This window comes from Bufo bufo, chromosome 3, assembly GCF_905171765.1.
Source record: "Bufo bufo chromosome 3, aBufBuf1.1, whole genome shotgun sequence".
Classification (NCBI taxonomy): domain Eukaryota; kingdom Metazoa; phylum Chordata; class Amphibia; order Anura; family Bufonidae; genus Bufo; species Bufo bufo.
The window spans coordinates 404427512-404452261 of NC_053391.1; the positions used below are offsets into that span (position 1 = coordinate 404427512).

The 24750-nt window shown below is 40.6% G+C and overlaps 1 protein-coding gene across 1 annotated transcript in view; it reads right to left on the reverse strand.

The window, feature by feature from the left end:
- The window catches only part of LOC120993823 (dynein beta chain, flagellar outer arm-like), a 585582-nt gene that overhangs the window by 335864 nt on the left and 224968 nt on the right, over positions 1-24750 (reverse strand). The window contains exons 52-57 of the mRNA XM_040422290.1: positions 23916-23980; positions 23308-23470; positions 13858-13985; positions 10090-10260; positions 7747-7875; positions 5900-6060 (exon numbers count right to left, since the gene is read on the reverse strand). Coding sequence (XP_040278224.1) covers positions 5900-6060; positions 7747-7875; positions 10090-10260; positions 13858-13985; positions 23308-23470; positions 23916-23980 — 817 coding nt within the window. The remainder of the gene's footprint in view (positions 1-5899; positions 6061-7746; positions 7876-10089; positions 10261-13857; positions 13986-23307; positions 23471-23915; positions 23981-24750) is intronic.

Here is a 24750-nt window from a genome sequence, read left to right on the forward strand (position 1 = left end):
GGGTAATCAATGACAGGGGGGTGATCAGGGAGTCTATATGGGGTGATCACCACAGTCATTGATCATGCCCCTGTAAGGCTTCATTCAGACGTCCGGATGCGTTTTGCGGATCCGATCCATCTATCAGTGCATCCGTAAAAATCATGCGGACATCTGAATGGAGCTTTACAGGGGGGTAATCAATGACAGGGGGGTGATCACCACAGTCATTGATCATGCCCCTGTAAGGCTTCATTCAGACGTCCGGATGCGTTTTGCGGATCGGATCCATCTATCAGTGCATCCGTAAAAATCATGCGGACATCTGAATGGAGCTTTATAGGGGGGTGATCAGGGAGTCTATATGGGGTGATCACCACAGTCATTGATCATGCCCCTGTAAGGCTTCATTCAGACGTCCGGATGCGTTTTGCGGATCCGATCCATCTATCAGTGCATCCGTAAAAATCATGCGGACATCTGAATGGAGCTTTACAGGGGGTTGATCAATGACAGGGGTGTAATCAATGACAGGGGGGTGATCAGGGAGTCTATATGGGGTGATCACCACAGTCATTGATCACGCCCCTGTAAGGCTTCATTCAGACGTCCGGATGCGTTTTGCGGATCCGATCCATCTATCAGTGCATCCGTAAAAATCATGCGGACATCTGAATGGAGCTTTACAGGGGGGTAATCAATGACAGGGGGGTGATCACCACAGTCATTGATCATGCCCCTGTAAGGCTTCATTCAGACGACCGGATGCGTTTTGCGGATCCGATCCATGTATCAGTGCATCCGTAAAAATCATGCGGACATCTGAATGGAGCTTTACAGGGGGGTAATCAATGACAGGGGGGTAATCAATGACAGGGGGGTGATCAGGGAGTCTATATGGGGTGATCACCACAGTCATTGATCATGCCCCTGTAAGGCTTCATTCAGACGTCCGGATGCGTTTTGCGGATCCGATCCATCTATCAGTGGATCCGTAAAAATCATGCGGACATCTGAATGGAGCTTTACAGGGGGTTGATCAATGACAGGGGGGTAATCAATGACAGGGGGGTGATCAGGGAGTCTATATGGGGTGATCAGGGGTGATTAGGGGTGATCAGGGGCTAATAAGGGGTTAATAAGTGACGGGGGGGGGGGGGTGTAGTGTAGTGTAGTGGTGCTTGGTGCTACTTTACTGAGCTACCTGTGTCCTCTGGTGGTCGATCTAAACAAAGGGGACCACCAGAGGACCAGGTAGCAGGTATATTAGACGCTGTTATCAAAACAGCGTCTAATATACCTGTTAGGGGTTAAAAAAAACACATCTCCAGCCTGCCAGCGAACGATCGCCGCTGGCAGGCTGGAGATCAACTCTCTTACCTTCCGTTCCTGTGAGCGCGCGCGCCTGTGTGCGCGCGTTCACAGGAAGTCTCGCGTCTCGCGAGATGACGCGTATATGCGTGACTGTGCGCAGCGCTGCCACCTCCGGAACGCGATCCTGCGTTAGGCGGTCCGGAGGTGGTTAAAGAGGTTGTCCAATCCCAAAATCAAAATTATTTTTATGTGCTCCTAACACCCCTCACCATGCATACATATGCACCCAATATAATTTTTCATGTCTGAGCTTTCCTTGCCCCCTGGCAGACATCAGATTATCCTGGGAGATCTGTTTACTTACTTCCCTTCTTGTTTTGTTGAATACATAACTTTATTGATACACAAGCCTGGCTGCACTGCACAGTGATGAGTCACAGGCTGGCCACGCCCCCACACTGCTCTGCCTGCAGCAGCTACTCCTATAACTCCTGTGTCCATCTTTCTGCACACAGACATGATTCTACTTCTCACTCAGTGTCTAAATCCCATCACTGACCGTCCACAGGCTCCTCCCTCACCATCTCCAGAGTGTAATAAACAGCTGGAATCAGCAAGCACGTCCAAACACATCTGTATCTAATCCTATCCTGTGTGATACAGCCTGCTGAGCTGTGTATCTAATCCCATCACTGACAGTCCACAGGCTCTTCCCTCACCATCTCCAGAGTGTAAAAAAAGGTGAAATCAGCAAGCACATCCAAACACATCTGTATCTAATCCTATACTGTGATACAGCCTGCTGAGCTGTGTATCTAATCCCATCATGACCGTCCACAGGCTCTGCCCTCACCATCTCCAGTGTAATAAACAGCTGGAAGCAGCAAGCACACCCAAACACATCTGTATCTAATCCTATACTGTGATACAGCCTGCTGAGCTGTGTATCTAATCCCATCATGACCGTCCACAGGCTCTGCCCTCACATCTGTATCTAATCCTATCCTGTGATACAGCCTGCTGAGCTGTGTATCTAATCCCATCACTGACCGTCCACAGGCTCTGCCCTCACATCTGTATCTAATCCTATCCTGTGATACAGCCTGCTGAGCTGTGTATCTAATCCCATCACTGACCGTCTGCAGGCTCTTCCCTCACCATCTCCAGAGTGTGATAAACCGTTGGAATCGGCAAACATGTTCAAACACATATGTATCTAATCCTAACATGTATGTGTGCCTGATACAGAGCCTGTTGTGTGCGATGCTGCCTGCTGAAGTGTGTATTTAATCCCATCTTCTATGATACAGCCTGCTGAGCTGTGTATCTAATCCCTTTTTGTATCATAGAACCTGCTGAACTGTGTATCTAAACCTTTATGCACACGATCGTATTCATTTTGCGATCCACATTTTTTGCAGTCCCATTGAGTTCTATGGATTTGAGGTCCTCATTTTGAGGACCAGAATAGGACATGTCCTGTCTTTACTGGAACTGACATAGTGACGTAAAAAACACACTGATGACGTCCATGTGCATTCCACATCCGTATGTCAGTTCTGCGAAAGATAGAACATGTCCTATTCTGGTCCTCATAATGCAGATCTAAAACCCATACAACTCAATGGGATTGCAAAATAAAATGTGAATCGCACACGGACAGTATCCTTATTTAGTGGATCCGCAACTTGCAGACCGCAAAACCGAAACGGTTCTGTGCAAGAGCCCTATCACTTATACTCAGCGCCCATAACAATGACAACCACAGTGCCGCCATAACAATGACATCCACAGTGCCCCCATAACAGTGACGACCACGGTGCCACCCTTAACAGTGACGTCCACAGTGCTCCCATAAGTGTCATCCACACTGCCCCATAACAGTGACATCCACAGTATTCCCATAACAGTGACAGCCACAGTATTCCCATAACAGTGTCATCCACAGTGCCCCCATAATAGTGCCATCCACACTGCCCCCATACCAGTGACATCCACAGTGCATCCATAACAGTGCCATCCACAGTGCGTCCATAACAGTGCTATCCACAGTGCGTTCATAACAGTGACATCCACACTGTCCCCATAACAGTGATGTCCACACTGCCCCATAACAGTGCCCAATATAGTATAAGTAGAGCAGTACAACAATACCTTTAGATATGGAATATCAGGAATGCATCAGCCAGTCCAATTCCCCTGATCCATGGGGGTTATAACGATATAAACCACAAAGGATATGACGGCAGCATCTCCAATCCAATAAGGCTTTATTCACACACGGTCCAGATACAGCAATGTTTCGGCTATATACGGTAGTAGCCTTTATCAAGCTTGATAAAGGCTACAATGTAGCCGAAACGTTGCTGTATCTGGACCGTGTGTACTGTATCATGCACCGTGTGTGAATAAAGGCTTATTGGATTGGAGATGCTGCCGTCATATCTTTTGTGGTTTATATCCCCATAACAGTGTCATGAACAGTGTTCCCATAACAATGACATCCACGGCGCCCCCATAACAGTCACGTCCGCGGTGCCCCCATAACAGTGACGTCCAAAGTGCTCCCATAAGTGACATCCACACTGCCCCCATAACAGTGACAGCCACAGTATTCCCATAACAGTGACATCCACAGCGTTCCCATAAGTGCCATCCACACTGCGCCCATAACAGTGCCATCCACAGTGCATCCATAACAGTGCATCCATCCACAGTGCATCCATAACAGTGCCATCCACAGTACCCCAATTCTGCCATCCATTGCCCCCCTTGTGCCACCCAGTGCCCTCTTGTTTGCCATCCAGTGCCCCCTTGTGACATCCATTGCCCCCTTGTTACAACAACTGCTCCCATTGTGCCATCCAGTGCCCCTTTGTGCCATCCATTGCCCCCTTGTGCCATCCATTGCCCCAATTGTGCCATCCAGTGCCCCGTTTGCCATCCAGTGCCCCCTTTTTGCCATCCAGTGCCCCCTGTTTGCCATCCAGTCCCCCCTGTTTGCCATCCAGTCCCCCCTGATTGCCATCCAGTCCCCCCTGATTGCCATATCCAGTCCCCCCTGATTGCCATATCCAGTCCCCCCTGATTGCCATATCCAGTCCCCCCTGATTGCCATATCCAGTCCCCCCTGATTGCCATATCCAGTCCCCCCTGATTGCCATATCCAGTCCCCCCTGATTGCCATCAAAAGTGCCCCCTGGGACATGGACAGCATAGCGATCAGCCTCTGTGGCTGATCGCTATGCTGTCACTCCTGCACAGCGCTTACATCGCGCTGTGCAGGAGTTTAGTACAGGCTTCACATAGAAGCCTGTACGATACAGACGGCAATCCCGCGCATGCGCACCAGCATTCAGCATAGTGCGCTTGCTTGGTGAGTGAGGACGGTCGGGCAGAGCTTTCTTTTGCAGGAGGCGGTGACGTCATTCATGACGTTCCGTCTCCTGCTCAAGGCATGAAGAGAAGACCGGAAGACAAGGAGACTGACTTCGCACGGAAGAACAGAAAATCCATCTGGAGGGATTACGTGACCAGGAGGCAGATCTCAGGAACGGCTACACTGTGGAAGGTAAGTTTGTCGCCAATAATCTTTACTCCACAGGTTAGAAGTTATGACCAAAAAAAAGGTTTAGGCCGGAGAACCCCTTTAAGGTCTGTGTTACAATTAAACATTTTGCAGGCGATTGTCGGGAAGGAAGCGTTCCTTCCCTGCAATTGCCTGCTCATCAGTGGAGGAAACCGCTGCTACTACCTGCAGCGTTCTCGTCCACTGTATGCGGAGGAGCGATCACTAACGCCATCGCTTGTCCCCATACAAAATAATTATTTGCTAGCAGCAGACCATGATTAGATGGCACGATCTGCTGCCAGAAAACAATAATTTTTAAACCAGCTTAACTGGAGTGACTGGAGCAAATAAGCCCAAAAAGACTCAAAGCCCAATTTTTGGACTTTTTAAAGCCAGAATAATAGAGTACACGGCTTGGATACATTCTCCCCAGTATGTCTTGAACATGGAGATGTTCTACTGCTTAACCTATGCTTGCTTACAGAATGCCGTCTTTGGTTTTGGTCAGATTACAGGATCCATGTGCATTTGACTTTACACAAAGTAAGCAAATACAAATGCAGAAATCGCGTGTGCTTTTCTCTGAAAAATACCCTGACTGTAGACCAAATACTTCAAGTAAAGGTTGAATGTATTTACTACTGAGACAATTCAGGACATGATCCAATGATGATGCTGCACATCCTTACTTCTTAACAGAGGTCTACCTCAGACCAGACACAGAAGAAGGCTCAGCATATTACATGTTGTTCTGCTTATTAGTTGTTTTATACCCGATGTTCATATCATCAAGAACAATGTGAGCGTTGCCATTATTCCTATGCATTAAAACATCAGCTGTGCATAATACAATCTGTTAGACATTTTATTTTTGGACTACAGTGTTTCTTAAATATAGATGAATGTCTAAAAAATTTAAATAGGGAATATAATGTATTATTCTGTGTACCCCTTAGTGTTCTCCTGCACCCAGATGTGAGTTTTTTCAGAAACATATGAAAATTCTTATTTTCATTTGTAAAGTTACTATTTTACCTGTTGATGGGAATTCTTAGCTCAGACATCTCTGCAACATCACCCAAGCATAGACCATTCAGTAGCTCCTGACTGATAGCGGATTTGCCACATCCTCCATCTCCAGCAAATAGAACAGGACAACCAGATGTAATCAACAAGCTTGAAAGGTACAGGAGTTGCTGCAATGAAAAGTAATTTGTCTTCATTTACATTTTAAAATCTAGTTTTATAATTATTGTCTTTTGTCACTCTAAGGCCTCATGCACACGGCCGTTGTGTGCATCCGTGGCCGTTGTGTCGTTTTCAGGTTTTTTTCGCGGACACATTGACTTTCAATGGGTCCGTGGAAAAATCGGAAAATACTTTGTTTTGCAGCTGCATCCGTGATCCGTGTTTCCTGTCCGTCAAAAAAATATGACCTGTCCTATTTTTTTGACGGACAACGGTTCACGGACCCATTCAAGTCAATGGGTCTGTGAAAGAACACGGATGCACACAAGATTGGCATCCGCGTCCGTGATCCGTGGCCGTAGGTTACTTTCATACAGACGGATCCGAAGATCCGTCTGCATAAAAGCTTTTTCAGAGATGAGTTTTCACTTCGTGAAAACTCATATCCGACAGTATATTCTAACACAGAGGCGTTCCCATGGTGATGGGGACGCTTCTAGTTAGAATATACTACGAACTGTGTACATGACTGCCCCCTGCTGCCTGGCAGCACCCGGTCTCTTACAGGGGGCTGTGATCCGCACAATTAACCCCTCAGGTGCTGCACCTGAGGGGTTAATTGTGCATATCATAGCCCCCTATAAGAGATCAGGGGCTGCCAGGCAGCAGGGGGCAGACCCCCCTCCCTCCCCAGTTTTAATTTCATTGGTGGCCAGTGCGGCCCCCCCCCGGACCCCCTCCTTCTATTGTAATATCATTGGTGGCCAGTGTGCGGCCCCCCCCTCCCTCCCTTTATTGTATTATCATTGGTGACCAGTGTGCGGCGCCCCCCCCCCCGGCCCCCCCTCTATTGTATTAATATCAATGGTGGCATAGCCACTGAGTTATTCAAAAAAAGGTATCTGTATAGCGCCAATTGATGTCAGTTTTTTTCTTAATTCTTTGACCTGCATACTGGGATGGCCGCACATGCTCAGTTTCATCCTTCAACTGCCTTCTGAGCTGTGATAGGGAGACCATGGACACGCCCATTACCTGCAGCAGAAAAGACACTCCTCTTCAGCTTTCAGCTTGATATAAATCTAGCAGAGCAATGAATGAGGAGACCTCTTCATCCATGTGAGGTACAGGGCTGGTTCTAGCTTTGTTAGAAAGAGGGTGTCACGTTCTATATGATGTCTATGATTTTAATTTTTTACATTAGTCATGGGATAACCCCTTTAAGTGTAGTATAGAGCTGGAACCAGCTCTTCCTGTATTCATTGGAGGCTTGCTAGCACCAGGGAGGGTAGCATGCAGAGTAGGTCCCATACATACTGCATGTGGAATCTGCTTGCCCTGAATTCATTGGAGGCCAGTTGGTCATCAATATGTACTGGCTGCGCAACCTGTTCCACAGTATTCAATTAGGCTCTATCTGTCTTCCTTTTCTTTGAATAATTACTGTAGCCTGTAGCTTTTCCTTTGCTACTACAATGCTCCATCTCCCCACTGATAGATAGATAGATAGATAGATAGATAGATAGATAGATAATTTTATATATATATATATATATATATATATATATACTCATAGTTTATACACCATACATTTATGCATTATGCACTCTTTTCAAACCTTTGTTTCAGCCAACTGTTCTTAGTATTTTTATTTAAATCATAGTATAAAAAATAAGTGCTGCACCAATTGTTACCTCACTGTGTACTGTGTGAACGAACGCCTCAGAGGCCACACTTTGCCCATGACTAACGGCGTAAGAGGACAGTATGTCATGCCATCTGACAAAATGTCTCGTCTCAGTGTCAATGTGATAGTCCCAGACCTACAGCAAAAGGAATACGGATTGTCAGCAACAAACGTTTGATTGGGATTAAATATTTATGCTCCTGAGTAGTGATGACAGGTCCTGACACTTATTCGCAGGCACATCATTTCAACATGATCAGGCCTTGCCAGAAGAAAAGCAGTGCCAAGTTGTATTGTCTCTTCTAAAGATGATGCTTGTCTGCTAAGGAAGATGGCTCATTAACTCTTACAATGCATTCATTCTTTAATGCACAGTCACACACAAATTTTAAACAAAATTCAAGTTTCTCCCCATCATTCTGAACTCCATACCCCATAAAGACAAAGTGAAAACAGAATTTTTAGAAATTTTTGCTAATTTGTTGAAAAGGAAAAATTAAAATATTACATTGGTATAAGTATTCAGACCCTTTACTCAGTATTGAGTTGAAGAACCTTTGGCAGCGATTACATCCTCTAGTCTTCTTGGGTATGATGCCACAAGGATTGCACACCTGAATTTGGGGATCCTCTGACTTTTTTCTCTGCTGATCCTCTCAAGCTCTGTCAGGTTGAATGGAGACCGTCGGTGGACAGCCATTTTCAGGTCTTTCCAGAGATGTTCAATTGGGTTCAAGACAGGGCTCTGGCTGGGCCACTCACGCACATTCACAGAGTTGTCCCTAAACCCCTCCTGTGTTGTCTTGGCTATGTGCGTAGGGTCATTGTCTTGTTGGAAGGTGAAACTTTGTCCTAGTCTGAGGTCCAGAGCATTCTGGATCACTTTTTATTAAGAATATCTCTGTATTTTTCTCCATTCTGCTTTCCATCAACTCTGACCAGTTTACCTGTTCCAGCTGCTTAAAAAATTTCCCCACAGCATGATACTGGCACCACCATGCCTCACTACAGAGATGTATTGGGTAGGTGATGAGCAGTGCTTGGTTTCCTCCAAACATAATTGAGGACAGAAAGTTAAATGTTAAGTTTCATCAGATAACCGAATCTTGTTTTTGACTGAAAGGTGCTTCTGGAAGTTTCTTCAATCTGCACACAGGTGGCCAGATTTATCATTAGCTCAAGTCAGAATAATGGAGTGAAAAAATCGCCAATTTTTGTGCAATCGCTAAAAGTGCGCAAAAATTTGCAACTTTTTTCTGCTCTGCACTATGCTCGGCAGTTTTCTGAAAGTGGGCGTGTTTTCTTAAGTAAATGAATCTCTAGACAGATTTACTATTGCGACTATTTAAAAAGTCGCAAAAAAATGCGCAATTTTACTCCAATGAGGACCATGCTTATCTTATGAGACTTTTTAATAGAACATGCGACTTTTCCGTAAAGACGTGCGACTTTTGTAAAGCTGCTTACTGATGGATAAACTGCTACCGTCAAACCATATTTATTACAGTCTTAAAGGGCCGATCATAAATCTGACTTGGCTAAAACTGACTTTAGCCATATGTGAAAGTGGAGTGAGCTGTCAGAGTAATGATAAATCTGGCCCAGGATCTTTGCGGTTCAGCCAAGGGACCATTGGGTTCTTGGTCACCTCTCTTGGTCCTTATTCCCCTGGATTGCTTAGTTTGGTGGGGAAGCCAACTCAAGGAAGTTTGCTGGATGTTCCAAACTTCTTTCATTTAGGAATTATGGAAGCCACTGTGCTCTTGAGAACTGTCAGTGTAGCAGAAACTTTTTTGTACCCTTTTCCAGATCGGTGCCTCCACAGAATCCTGTCTCTGAGCACAACAGGCAGTTCTTTTCTCCTCATGGCTTGGTTTTTGTTCTCATATGCATTGTCAGCTGAGAGACCTTATCGAGACATGAGTATGTATTTTCAAATTATATCCAATCAACTGAATTTACCACAGGTAAACTCCAATCAAGGAGTAGAAATATCTCAAAAATTCAAAGGGTCTGAATACTTAGGTCCAAGTGAAATTAAAGTTTTACCTTTTTTTAAAAAAATTTACATTTTTTAGGTATTTTGTGCTGCGATCAGCGACTTTTCCTCGCTCAAGGCCTAAAAATATGGGCGCAGCGTGACCAGGGAAGGGGATGGGCCGGCAGGCCTGTCTCATTTACATTTTTCTACACCTGGTTTAGGCATAGAAAATAGTCTAAATGTAAGACAGCAAGGAAGCTGTCTTACATTTAGAAGTGGCGATGGATCTAAACAGTCTGAAGCAGCCTTCATCAGAGAAAATTGAAATTAAATGTATCCTTTTAGTATATATAATACAATATCCTTTACTTCTCCTTCTGCAGGAAATGTTGCATGGCTCCTGAATGTCCTTCTCCACCAGTTGCTAAATAAAGTTCTTTCATTAGAGTCCAACCATCCTCCAAAAGACCATATGCAGGAGAATATGAAATACTTCTTGATATCTTCAACCAGCATATCAGGAACTTGCTGTGCCAAAGCCTATAATACAAGGCATGGATAAAAGCATAAAGGACATTATATTATATTTAGCTTCAAACCTGAAAAAATGAACAATGACAATGTATAACATACCAAATACATAAAGACACTTAAAATACTGTTCTGCAAAGAATCTGCAGTCCTACTTTCTACACTTTCGAAATGGCACCTGGGAACCACATTTTCTATTAAAACTGAAGAAATATTTATAGCATGACATAACAAAAAGTTATCAGAGGCAATCCCTTACATACTGCAGGCACCACATTAAGGTACAAGTGTAAAGGCTACACTTCCCAGAAAGTGAATCTCCAGAGTACTTGGGCAACCAAGGAACAGTACAAAAGTTCAGCTTTGAAGCCTTCAGAATTGTGAATGCAGTTCTGGATTATAACACAGGCTGTAGATTAGGACCAGTACAATTAATAATGGAACAGTGTGGGGAAAGTTACTGTAATTTATGTGGATTTACTATAAATTGTATGTAAAACAGAATAGTACAGTTTCCTGTGTGACACACCCAAAATTATATCACTTCCTTTCTTGGTGACCATATTGAATCTAGTATTCTAACAAACTTAAATGTATCCATTGAAGAAAATAAATTAAGGTCCTGGGAGAGGACAACGAGGTTCCACACAAGAAGACGGACACAGTAATAGAAGATGGTTCCTAGTCCTGCAATACGTTTGGAGAACACATGCTTGAACTATTAGAAAAAATTACAATATACTCTACACAGATATAAGTAATAATAGGTCAGATCAACTAGACTTGTTGTATTTTATATTAAAGATGTCTCTCTCATTATCTGACTGGCCTTTAGTGGAATTAGGAATTTCTATAGTGGAATTAGGCTTTAAGTACTGATGATGTAATTGAAATTATTTGGAAACCCTATGAGATTTCATCATCATTACATTTACAAGAACACCCCTTTCTGAGCAGACTTTTAAGATTATGAGATCTTGATTGCTCCCCTAGAGCATCATAAATGCCTGAGAGTGGTCATACTGCATTAATAATAAATACAATGTTTCTACAGCATACTTTACCTTATTATGTGAAATATTTAGGACATTTTCCGACATTATCTAGATTGTATTATAAATACATTTCCTTCTACTTACTTAAAACCATTAAAATTATTGATTATTGTACTTCATCCAAAAGAAATAGAGCTTTTAGACTGAAAGATGGTAGTAATATAGAGACTGTCTGAGTATGAATTGTTGCTTTTGGCCTAATAAGATGTAGTAGAAGGAAATCTTATGTCATTTGTTGAATAATTTTTCTCACATTTATGAAGGGTACATTAATTGGCAGCTAAATGAACCATCTGCACAGGGAAGAACGAAGAGAGCATGCTAATATGGAATAAAAATTCACTGTATAATAATGGTACTGCCTCTGGATTTCTCTTAGACCACCTTGTGTAGAGTAAATTGATGCAAAAAATTTTTTTTGTCTTTTTTCAGTATATAGGTTGCATTCATAAGTACAACACTATTTGAATGGTGACTCAACAATTCGTGCATACTGTACATCACATCTTGAAATGAAAGTGAAGTGCAAATGGCATGGATTGCTTCATAGATATGAGAACACTAACAATATGTTCCTTGCAGACTTAAACAGGTATTCTGCAGTTATGGTACATCCACAGGCATTTATGGCATATCTAACTCTAGTACTTTCACATATCTCCAGAACAGGTGTCTATCAACTACCAACACACATGCTGAAGTGGCTGCTGCAAGTGCAAGGTGGTTGGGAATATGGAAATAACCAAGCTTGCTGATCATTTCCGTAATGCTGACACTTCTATGGGATTTATGATAATATCACAGCAAGCTTAGTTGTTCTTTTAATCGCAGCTCCATCTCTATTCACAATGCCTGCTTTAGCAGCTGGGGAGAAGGAGTTATCCAAGAAAAGATATAAATGACTTAATCACAGGATAGGTCATCAGTATCAGATCTGTCAGGGTGCGACATCCAGGACACCCGCCAATCAGCTGTTAAAGGAGGCCTTGAGTGCCCCAACCTCTTCCTAGGCCAGTGACATCACTGTACATTGGTCACACTGCCTAGTTGCAGCTCAGCCCCATTCAAGTCAAAAGGGCTGAGGTGCAATACCAAGCACTGCCACTATACGATGTATGGCACTGTCCTTGGAAAGCTGTCGGGAGCCTGCATCGCTTACCAGAGCTTCAATGGGTAAGTAACTGGCTCAGTGATAGAAAACAGTGGGTGGTTATTAATAGTACACAGATTGGGTCACTGTCACTGGTTGGGGTACCACAGGGGTAAGCACTGGGCCAAAATATCTTTAATATATTTATTAATGATCTTGTAGAAGGCTTGCACAGTAAAATATCATTTTTTTGCAGACGACACTAAACTGTGTAAAGTAATTAACATGGAAGAGGACATTATACTGCTACAGAGGGATCTGGATAGATTGGAGGCTTGGGCAGATAAGTGGCAGATGAGGTTTAACACTGACAAATGTAAGGTTATGCACATGGGAAGGAATAATGCAAGTCACCAGTACATACTAAATGGTAAAACACTGGATAACACTGACATGGAAAAGGACTTTTAGTGGACAGCAAACTTAACTGTAGACACCAGTGTCAGGCAGCTGCTGCCAAGGTCAATAAGATGATGGGTTGCATCAAAAGGGGCATAGATGCACAGGATGAGAACACAGTCCTGCAACAAAACACTAGTCAGACCACACATGGAGTACTGTGTACAATTCTGGGCTTCTGTGAACAAGGCAGACATAGCAGAGCTGGATAGGGTTCAGAGAAGTGCAACTAAAGTAATAACTGGAATGGCGGGACTACAGTACCCTGAAAGATTATCAAAATTAGGGTTATTTAGTTTAGAAAAAAGATAACTAAGGGGAGATCTAATAACTATGTATAAATACATCAGGGGTCAGTACAGAGATCTCTCCCATCATCTATTTATCCCCAGGACTGTGACTGTGACGAGTGGACATCCTCTGCGTCTGGAGGAAAGAAGGTTTGTACACAAACATATAAAAGGATTCTTTATGTTAAGAGCAGTGAGACTATGGAACTCTCTGCCTGAGGAGGTGGTGATAGTGAGGTCACTAAAAGAGTTCAAGCTGGGCCTGGATGTATTTCTGGAGTGTAATATTACAGGTTATAGCTACTAGAGAGGGGTCGTTGATCCAGGGAGTTATTCTGATTGCCTGATTGGAGACGGAAGGAATTTTTTCCCCTAAAGCGAGGAAAATTGGCTTCTGCCTAACAGGTTTTTTTTGCCTTCCTCTGGATCAACTTGCAGGATAACAGGCTGAACTGGGTGGACAAATGTCTTTTTTAAACCTTACAAACTATGTTACTATGTAATTTATATGTATTCCAAAATGGCACCAATAAAAACTACGACTTGCAAAGAACAAGCCCTCGCGAAAAAAAAAAGGTTATAGCTCTTGGTAGGCGACGATCAAAAACTGAAACTAATTGCTTGGTCGCTAAGCCCTAAAATGCACACAGGAGGAAGGGGTTAAGTTCTATTTACATAAGCCAAACAAATGATATGTATAAATGTGAATTACCTCAGAGACCCTACAGAATGTCCTTAGTACATTTGCTTCACAAAGGAAAACATCTCTTTGTGTCCCGCTGCTTCCATTTTCAAGTTTATGAAAAATGTTGTGATCTCGGAGAAACTGCAAGCTAGGCTCTAGAATATAACAGAAAAAATATTAAAATATATGTACCCTCTAAGACAAGCAGTAACAACATTATAATTACTTCAGCCACTGTAAATTATGTAACACCTCAAAACAGTTAACATTCTGAGTGACCACCAATTTGGAAAGAATTACATAAAATGGCCATATGAATTTAATATATTATCTGCTGGGATGTTTCTGTATTCGGTTTCTTAATGGTTCCAGCAACAATATTCTCAGACATACAGGTGAAACTCAAAAAATTTGAATATTGTGCAAAAGTCCATTTATTTCAGTAATGCAAATTAAAAGGAATTGCATTAATGCAGCTTAAAATTAGAATTTTGTGAAAAGGTTCAATATTCTAGGCTCAAAGTGTCACACTCTAGTCAGCTAATTAATCCATACTCCCTGAGCAAAGGATACCTGAGATTGTGACTTTGGGGTTTCATAAGCTGTAAGCCATAATCATCCAAATTATAACAAATAAAGGCTTGAAATATCTCGCTTTGCATGTAATGAGTCTATCTCATATATTAGTTTCACATTTTAAGTTGCATTACTGAAATAAATGAACTTTGCACAATATTCAAATTTTTCGAGTTTCACCTGTACTGTAAAAATAGATAATAGCAGTGTCTTCACCGCATGCTGATCAATACATATCAATTATATATGGATTTAGTTTTGATATTTGTGAAACTACAACTCTCAGCATGCCTTGCCAGACAGTCTCTAAAAGCATGCAGAAGTTATCATTTTACAACAGGAGAGCTACAAGTAGAAAAATGCTGCCCTTTAGGAAATAGTTTGCTGCACTGATTCTAAATACATTACCTGGCCTTTAACCCCTTAAGGACACCTTATGGACCGAGCCAAATTTAGCAAATCTGACATGTGTCACTTTATGTCGTAATAACTTTGGAATGCTTTTACTTATCCACCCGACTCTGATTCTGTTTTCTCATGACACAATGTACTTCATAAGAGTGGTAAATTTACCTTTATTTCTAAAAAGAATTTTTACAGAATTTACAGAAATGTGAAAAACATTTGCCATTTTCTAAATTTGAATTCATCTGCTTTTAAGAAAGACAATGATATTTCATAAAATAGTTATTAATTAACATTTATCACATGTCTACTTTATGTAGCATAATTTTGTAAATGTCATTTTATTTTGTAGAATGTTAGAAGGCTTAGAATTTTAGAGGCAATTTTTAATATTTTTAAGAAAATGTCCAAACTGACTTTTCTTTAAGGACCAATTCATTTCTGAAGTGACTTTGAGGGGCTAACATAATAGATACTACCCATAAATTATTTAAAACTGATTTTACAAACTTTGTTAACCCTTAAGGTGTTCCACAGGAATTAAAGCAAAATGGAGGTGGAATTTTTATATTTCACTTTTTTTTTGCAGATTTTCCGTATTAAATCAATTTTTTCCTGTAACATAGCAAGGGTTAACAGAAACACAAACCTCAATATTTGTTATCCTGATTCTGCACCTCATATGCGGCCTTAAACTGATGTATGGACATACCATAGGGTTCAGAAGGGAAGGAGTACCATATGGGCGGATTTTGCTGGAGTGGTTTTTGGGTGCCATGTGACATTTGAAGAGACTCTGAGGTACCCCTACAGTGAAAATCTCAAATCTCCCAAAAAGTGACCCTATTTTGGAAACTTCACCCCTCATGGAATTTATCGAGCTGTGTGCTTTCATCCCACAGGCGTTTCATAAAATTTAAAAACACTTGCCCATGAAAATGAAAATAAACAATTTTCTTCTAATAAAATGTCATTTTCACAAAGGGTAATAGGAGAAAAACACCTCACAATTTGTTATGCAATTTCTCCTGTATACAGAAACACCCCATATGCGGTTATAAACTACTGTATAGGCAAATTTCAGGGCTCAGAAGGGAAGGAGCTCAAAAGTGAATTCACAGCAGGTGTGAATGTGAAGTCGAAAATTGAAATTTTTACTCAGATATAACATTTCAGTACCCAAAATCTTGTGTCCAGCATGTGACAGTGTGAAAAGTAAGTCCTCTCATTATTATGCTGTGCTTCCTAGTTTTAGGAAAACCCTAATCTTTTACCTGAATGTATAAGAGGGCTCAGGAGTATAAGAGCACTTGCACCGTGAACTCCGTAAAAAAGAAATTAGATAAACTTAGCCAGAATTGATTTTATTTTGCTTATTCACCACAAAAATAGGAATAAAAAGCCTTATGTACCCCAAAATAGTACCAATGAAAACGACAAGTTGTCCCACAAAAACCAAGTTCTCATAAAGTTCCGTAGAAAGAAAAACACAAAAGTTGAGTCTTGGGATGTGGCAATGCAAAAACATTTTATTTTAAGTGTTTTTTTGTGTGCAATTAATTAGTAAAACATAAAAAACTATATATCTTTCTTATAGCTATACTCATACTGACCCAGAGAATAAAGTAATCATGTTAATTATGCCACAAAGTGAACGTTGTAATGTTTACAAAAACACTTGGCGGAATTAATGTTTTTTTCCTATCCCTCCCCAGAAATAGTTAAAATTAATCAATGACTTGTGTACCCCAAAATTGTGCCATTAAAAACTACCTCTTGTTTAGCAAAAAAAAAAGAAAGCCTTGATACAGCTACATCGATGGAAAAATAAAATAGTTATAGCTCTCGGAATGATACAATAAAAAAATTAGGAAAAAACCCTGCTTTGTCACTAAGATCTGGTCACTGACAGGTTAAACCACAATTATAATGATGGAGATTAGCAATATTATGTGTGACAGTTGAACATGTAAAAAAATTGGTCATTTGATCCCAAATGTTATATTTTTCAATATATTTATGCTATAGAACTGCCATAAATACACTGATTAATCTTCCTCAGTGAGCTTCATATCCCATTGAAAATGATAACGTTCTGGATTCTTGCAGCCACCACTAAGGGGAGCTCGGTATATATGAATTTATACAGGTACAATAAAACACAATAGGAAATCAGCCTTTGTATAAATCTCTATGTAGTGATCTCCTCCTAGTGGCAGCTGCAGGAGATTCCTTTGACTATGCTGGAAAAGTGCAAAGCCAAATCAGTGCTGTGTCCCCCTTCCAACATAGGGTCCATAGCCGTCGCGTGGTATATCTCCATTGAATATACGCCACTGTTTACGTTGCCCAAGTTCACAATAGAAAATAATTTATTATGATTGCAGTTTGCAATATCTCATCAAAATCCATGCACTGCACAAGATCAGGCTGTCAATATGATGTACAGCCCACAACGAGTTCTGTAAAGCAAGCTAAATTGCCTGAGTCATGAGCAATGATAGTGTAATTCTACACAAAATTGGAAATCTATTCCTGTCATTGCAACATAAAACTCCTTTATCAAGGTTCCAGTTCACCAATGTAATGCAGCCTTTGGTGGCAATCACACCAATTTCACTCAATAAACGGAAACCATGTTTTAGTTACTGTGCTAAAGAAAATTCTCATCCAATACAATTTCCTTCTCAAATTAAGTTGCTACATTTTATCAACAATGATAAATAATGTATTGTCTAAATTGGCACTCTGTACTCAGAATGAATGGGCAGACTTGAGCAGATCTTCATGGAGTATCTTCACAAAACCAAATATTAGCTTTTGGTAACAATAGCTAAATGTATTAAAGTAGCAGGATATTACATAAATGAAAAAAGGATACTAAAACATGGAGGAGGTGGTGATGGTGAGGAGGTGGTGATGGTGAGTACAATAAAGGAATTCAAGAGGGGCCTGGATGTGTTTCTAGAGCGTAATAATATTACAGGCTATAGCTACTAGAGAGGGGTCGTTGATCCAGGGAGTTATTCTGATTGGAGTCGGGAAGAAATTTTTTATTCCCCTAAAGTGGAGAAAATTGGCTTCTACCTCACAGGGTTTTTTGCCTTCCTCTGGATCAACTTGCAGGATAACAGGCCGAACTGGATAGACAAATGTCTTTTTTCGGCCTTATGAACTATGTTACTATGTTACTAAAAACAAAAGAAGGAAGGTATATGGAAGAAGATAAAGAACTAGCTGACTGCCTCAATGAATACTTCTGTTCAGTTTTTACAAAGGAGAATGAAGGCAAAGGACCTCAGTTAGGAAAGAAGACTAATGAATCTTTTGATGCATGTGTCTTTACAGAGGAAGAGGTTCTAAGTCAGCTGTCTAAAATTAATACAAATAAGTCACAGGGGCCTGATGGGATACACCCAAAGCTTTTAAAAGAGCTCAGCGGTGAAATAGCAAAACCATTAACAGATTTATTTAACCAATCACTAGCAACAGGAGTCGTCCCAGAAGATTGGAAATTAGCAAATGTACCCATTCACAAGAAAGGTAGTAGGGAGGAATCGGGCAACTATAGGCCAGTAAGCCTGACATCAATAGTGGGGAAATTAATGGAAACCATACTTAAGGAGAGGATTGTGGAACATCTAAAATCCCATGGATTGAAAGATGAAAAACAGCATGGGTTTACTTCAGGGAGATCATGTCAAACTAATCTTATTGATTTTTTTGATTGGGTGACTAAAATAATAGATAGAGGAGGTGCAGTAGACATCGCTTATCTAGACTTTAGTAAGGCTTTTGATACTGTCCCACATAGAAGGCTTATCAATAAATTGCAGTCTTTGAGCTTGGACTCCCATATTGTTGAATGGATTAGGCAGTGGCTGAGGGACAGGCAACAGAGGGTTGTAGTCAATGGAGTATATTCAGACCAAGGTCTTGTTACCAGTGGGGTACCTCAGGGATCTGTTCTGGGACCCATATTGTTTAATATCTTTATCAGCGAAATTGCAGAAGGCCTCGATGGTAAGGTGTGTCTTTTTGCTGATGACACAAAGATTTGTAACAGGGTTGATGTTCATGGAGGGATACACCAAAAGGAAAAGGATTTAGGAAAACTTGAGGAATGGTCAAAAATCTGCCAACTAAAATGTACTGAGGAAGCGAACAACACGCGAAACGCGCGTCGAGGAGCGCCATTGCCTTGACCTTAGTCCCAGCCTCATAGGTATGTTGCCTCACCACTTAGTGCATGACCTGGTATTTTCACTTGTTTCTTCAGGATCCAGGCCGCATTGCCGTTGAATAGTGTTGGGGCTCAGATACATATCATATATATCTCCTGTCTATTTGGGCATTACATCTTTCAGATGAATTGTTTCTTATTTTATGTTTATTCATTGAGATATTGTTTTCACACTTTATATGTCTGGGCTGATAACAGGGTGATGTAGGACTGTGGCTGTCCCTGCTTTATTTTCCATATACATTAAGCATTTTGTACATTTTATTGATACTTTAATAAAATTGATTTTTATTTCTTTATATTGGTGGTTTTCACTCCTTTCTTGTTATGTTATTCTGTTAGTTACGGGAGTGGCCCGTTTATATTATGACCGCAGGTGATTTAACTAAACTGTAATGTTGATAAGTGCAAGATAATGCACCTGGGGCGTAAAAACCCAAGAGCAGAATATAAAATCAGTGATACAGTCCTAACCTCAGTATCTGAGGAAAGGGATTTAGGGATAATTATTTCAGAAGACTTAAAGGTAGGCAGACAATGTCATAGAGCAGCAGGAAATGCTAGCAGAATGCTTGGGTGTATAGGGAGAGGCATTACCAGTAGAAAGAGGGAGGTGCTCATGCCGCTCTACAGAGCACTAGTGAGACCTCATTTGGAGTATTGTGCTCAGTACTGGAGACCATATCTCCAGAAGGATATTGATACTTTGGAGAGAGTTCAGAGAAGAGCTACTAAACTGGTACATGGATTGCAGGATAAAACTTACCAGGAAAGATTAAAGGACCTTAACATGTATAGCTTGGAAGAAAGACGAGACAGAGGGGATATGATAGAAACTTTTAAATACATAAAGGGAATCGACAAGGTAAAAGAGCAGAGAATATTTAAAAGAAGAAAAACTGCTACCAGAGGACATAGTTTTAAATTAGAGGGGCAAAGGTTTAAAAGTAATATCAGGGAGTATTACTTTACTGAGAGAGTAGTGGATGCATGGAATAGCCTTCCTGCAGAAGTGGTAGCTGCAAATACAGTGAAGGAGTTTAAGCATGCATGGGATAGGCATAAGGCCATCCTTCATATAAGATAGGGCCAGGGGCTATCCATAGTATTCAGTATATTGGGCAGACTAGATGGGCCAAATGGTTCTTATCTGCCGACACATTCTATGTTTCTATGTTTCTACCTACTCAATTGCTCTGATCAACATCTGTACAAGGGACCTTGGAAGCCACAAAAATAAGAAAAACCTTTGAGAAGATATTCGTTATGAGGCCCCTTGCAGAAGAGCATTTATCACGCTGCGACTACGCAGAGCAGCTCCTGGCCCGACCTCCCAGCACTGACGGGGTGGCATAGCATTATACTGATTATGTCAGTATATTGTACATTATACATTATACAGCATTATGTCAGTGTTATCCAATACATTCCAGAACTGTAAGGGTTACATAGCATCATAAATCAATATAATTCTATGTGACCCCCGACAGCGCTGAGAGTTCAGGCCTGGAGCTGTGCTGCAGACTCGCAGAGTGACAAACACTAGTCTGCAAGTGGCCTTACAGTTCAATAATGATAGTAATCAGGCATTGTTTTTAACAAAAATAATTCCTTTTCGATAATAAGTGATATTTGCCACGTCTGGGTGAATTTTGATACACTATAAGCATTGTGGTCTTAAGTTCCTAGGGTCAGAGCTGACTTTTAAAAAACTGTGCCCAAATTCCCTCCACACTACTAGTTAAATGATAACATTTTTAATACCTACAGCTAACACTATGGGCAGCTTACTGAAGACAGAAAACTACAACTCTTGTCAAACTCAATAATAACTGTTCAGTAACTTCCAAGCTCATGTGATATCTTTGCAAAAAACGTCTGTCTGAAAACTTTTGCTATTAAAGAAACCAATTAAATATTTTTGTAGGTGGTAGTTCTTTGCGCACATTTTTAATCACAGCTCTGAACATTGTAGGCTTAGGTTAGGCCGAGGAGAGGCAGTTCTGTTAGTGTTAGGTATCCATCTGCCGAAGCCAACTTGACATTGGTAGAGGGGCCTGAGACAGGTTTGATCAAAGATGTGCCCAACGAGCTTCCATTTTTCATGTATAGTAGGTATAGTACCACTTTATCCATAATAATCCCTATTCCCTAGTTCTATTGTTTGCATGTATAACAGTATGCTGGCATAGATATACATTATGGTTATATTATATTATATACTGTAGGTGAAAATGCTGTCATTATTATGGATGAACTTGATTTCTGTGTGCACTACCACTGACACTATTACATATGCACTAATACTGATACTATTGGATGTGTACTACAACTCTACAACTCACAGTTTTTTAAGGAACTCACAGTTTTTTAAGAGTATAAATATAGCTGGTTCCTACACTGCCCTGAAGATTGTAGGCTTAGGTTAGGCCCAGGAGAGGCAGTTCTGTTAGTGTTAGGTACCCATCTGCAGAAGCCACTTTGACGTTGGTAGACGGGCCTGAGACAGGTTTGATCAAAGATGTGCCCAACGAGCTTCCATTTTTCATGTATAGTAGGTATAGTACCACTTTATCCATAATAATCCCTATTCCCTAGTTCTATTGTTTGCATGTATAACAGTATGCTGGCATAGATATACATTATGGTTATATTATATTATATACTGTAGGTGAAAATGCTGTCATTATTATGGATGAACTTGATTTCTGTGTGCACTACCACTGACACTATTACATATGCACTAATACTGATACTATTGGATGTGTACTACAACTCTACAACTCACAGTTTTTTAAGGAATCTGTATCTAATACAGAAGTACTATGACAGATATATTATGAGCATGTGATCCTCTGGTATATGTGAACTCTGGTAATATTATGGTATATATGGTTAGTATTAATATACAGTGCTAATCCAATGCCTTATTGCAGTCCTATGAAAACTAAAACATGATATCCCATTGAGCAATGAGAGTTTAAGACATACCTAGAGTTAAACATAAAAAACCTTAAAGCACTATTAGAACCTCATGTGCAGTCCCTGTAAAGTAGCTGTTATACCTTCCACTGCAAATTCCAGCTGTTTGTGCTGCAGAGCTCTCCATCTAACAGGATTTTGTTATAGAAACATAGAATGTGTCGGCAGATAACCATTTGGCCCATCTAGTCTGCCCAATATACTGAATACTATGAATAGCCCCTGGCCCTATCTTATATGAAGGATGGCCTTATGCCTATCCCATGCATGCTTAAACTCCTTCACTGTATTTGCAGCTACCTCTTCTGCAGGAAGGCTATTCCATGCATCCACTACTCTCTCAGTAAAGTAATACTTCCTGATATTACTTTTAAACCTTTGCCCCTCTAGTTTAAAACAATGTCCTCTTGTAGCAGTTTTTCTTCTTTTAAATATTCTTTCCTCTTTTACCTTGTTGATTCCCTTTATGTATTTAAAATTTTCTATCATATCCCCTCTGCCTTGTCTTTCTTCCAAGCTATACATGTTAAGGTCCTTTAATATTTCCTGGTAAGTTTTATCCTGCAATCCATGTACTAGTTTAGTAGCTCTTCTCTGAACTCTCTCCAAAGTAACAATATCCTTCTGTAGATATGGTCTCCAGTACTGAGCACAATACTCCAAATGAGGTCTCACTAGTGCTCTGTAGAGCGGCATGAGCACCTCCCTCTTTCTACTGGTAATGCCTCTCCCTATACACCCAAGCATTCTGCTAGCATTTCCTGCTGCTCTATGACATTGTCTGCCTACCTTTAAGTCTTCTGAAATTATCATTGTCTGCCTGGAGAGACTACCTGCTTGAATCAGTGCTAATGCTGCTGTGATCACATGTCTTTATTAGCTTGCAAGTTTCACTGATATTCAAGTTATTTTAGATTATGTATCTAGTGCTTTGTCTATTTAGCTATCTATCGCACCAGGAGGAAGAGAACAGTCACAGTAATGTCAGGCTCCTCTTTCATTGCCCTCTGCCCTATACTGAAATGGATAAGATAAAAAGCTACAATTTAATTATAGATTGGAAACTTGAAATTTCACCCTGAGGTGTACTCTATATCCACATAGGTTTCCAAGTGGATCACTGGAGGGACAGGATCAACTTGACCTGTTACTGTTGCAAATGGTTCAGTAATAAAAGCAATAACAAAAATGTATTTGATGTAAATTTGATTTAAAGGTAAGTGATGCCTTGATGTGTAAACTTGAGTGATAAGGAGAAGGAACTTAATTACCTAAGTATGTCTCAGCAAGCTGGAGTAGATGCAACTGACGGTCTTCCGCATGGGTTTTCATCCACATTTTGAGAGGCAATTTCCAATCTATATCATCACTTGTCATGGCCAGGATGCCCACACAGCACAAAACTGAAGGACTCACATTAGCTAATGTTTCAAGCTAAAAAAAAAAGTGGAAAAGAGAGGATATGGTATCTTTAACAAAACAACTGATCTTGTTGGGTCTTGGTTGTGCATGTTTCATGTGACCACAGTGCCACCCTCTGTTCAGTTTCTAATTCAAAAGAGTTCAAATCACAGTATTTCATTTAGCAGGATCTAAGTTCCAAATAGAAATACAGCAAATAGAAAAACAAGTCAAAATCTTCTTTACATCTTGTTTTGTAATTCTTAATTAAAGTGGCTGAGCTTCAACCAACTAAATTTCAATTGATAATATTTACTATAGTACAATTAGCTCCTTCAAAAACTAGATCAATTTCTAAAATAAAAAGCAACATATATGAGAAATGTCTGAAAAGGCAGAGCATAAAATAAAACATTCAGAATATTAACAACTGACATTGTTTTAATAAAGAAAACATGAAAAATAAAGTTTTGCTTACCTCCCAGAAAACAAGAACTGAGTCGGAGATCCTTATCTGCTCATTGTTTGCTGAGATAAAAAATTCTGATAAAACAGGGCAAATGTTTGTTAATTTCTCTCAAACACATTAAGGTTTAGTTGTACCCCAGAAAGGACCAGGCTCATGTTGGATGAAGCCATGAGCAGTACTATGTTGCCCCCTACCCTCACACACAATATACAATATAGTATACTTTCATACAGTGCAGAAATAACCATGTTATAAAGGACCCAAATAAGAGCACCAAATGTAGGTGAAAGAGCTTTACATACAAAATGCTAACTATAGAAAACTAAATAACCCCATACACTGCCACACAATGCTTTAGTAAGCATCATAAAATCAATGCTAATTTATTTTAACAATGTGTGAATGGGGCTGAGTGAATATAACTTTACAAGTATGTAAAAAGTTATTTATAATCATTACAATTACTACATACAAAATGATTAAAAGCATAACGTGGATAGACAGCACATCAGTATATATGAATAAAAAATTTTAAGTCAACCTGAATTCTGACCACTTCCGAATATTATAGGAGAAGTCCTCAGGACAAGGCATCAATGTTTGATTGCTGGGGGTCTGGATCCAGAACCCCGCCAAATGTGGCTGCAGCTGCAACTACAGTACCAGGCAAAGCAGCCTGTTCAGATGCGATGCTGTGCTTGTGCATATAATGAAGGGGACATGGTGCTCCCAGGAGCACCACAGCCTCATGATTGTGATATTATATGGGGTTCTAGAGGTCAGAACTTCACAAATGAAACATTGATAGCCTATCCTGACATCAGTCCTAGCATTAATCGAACCT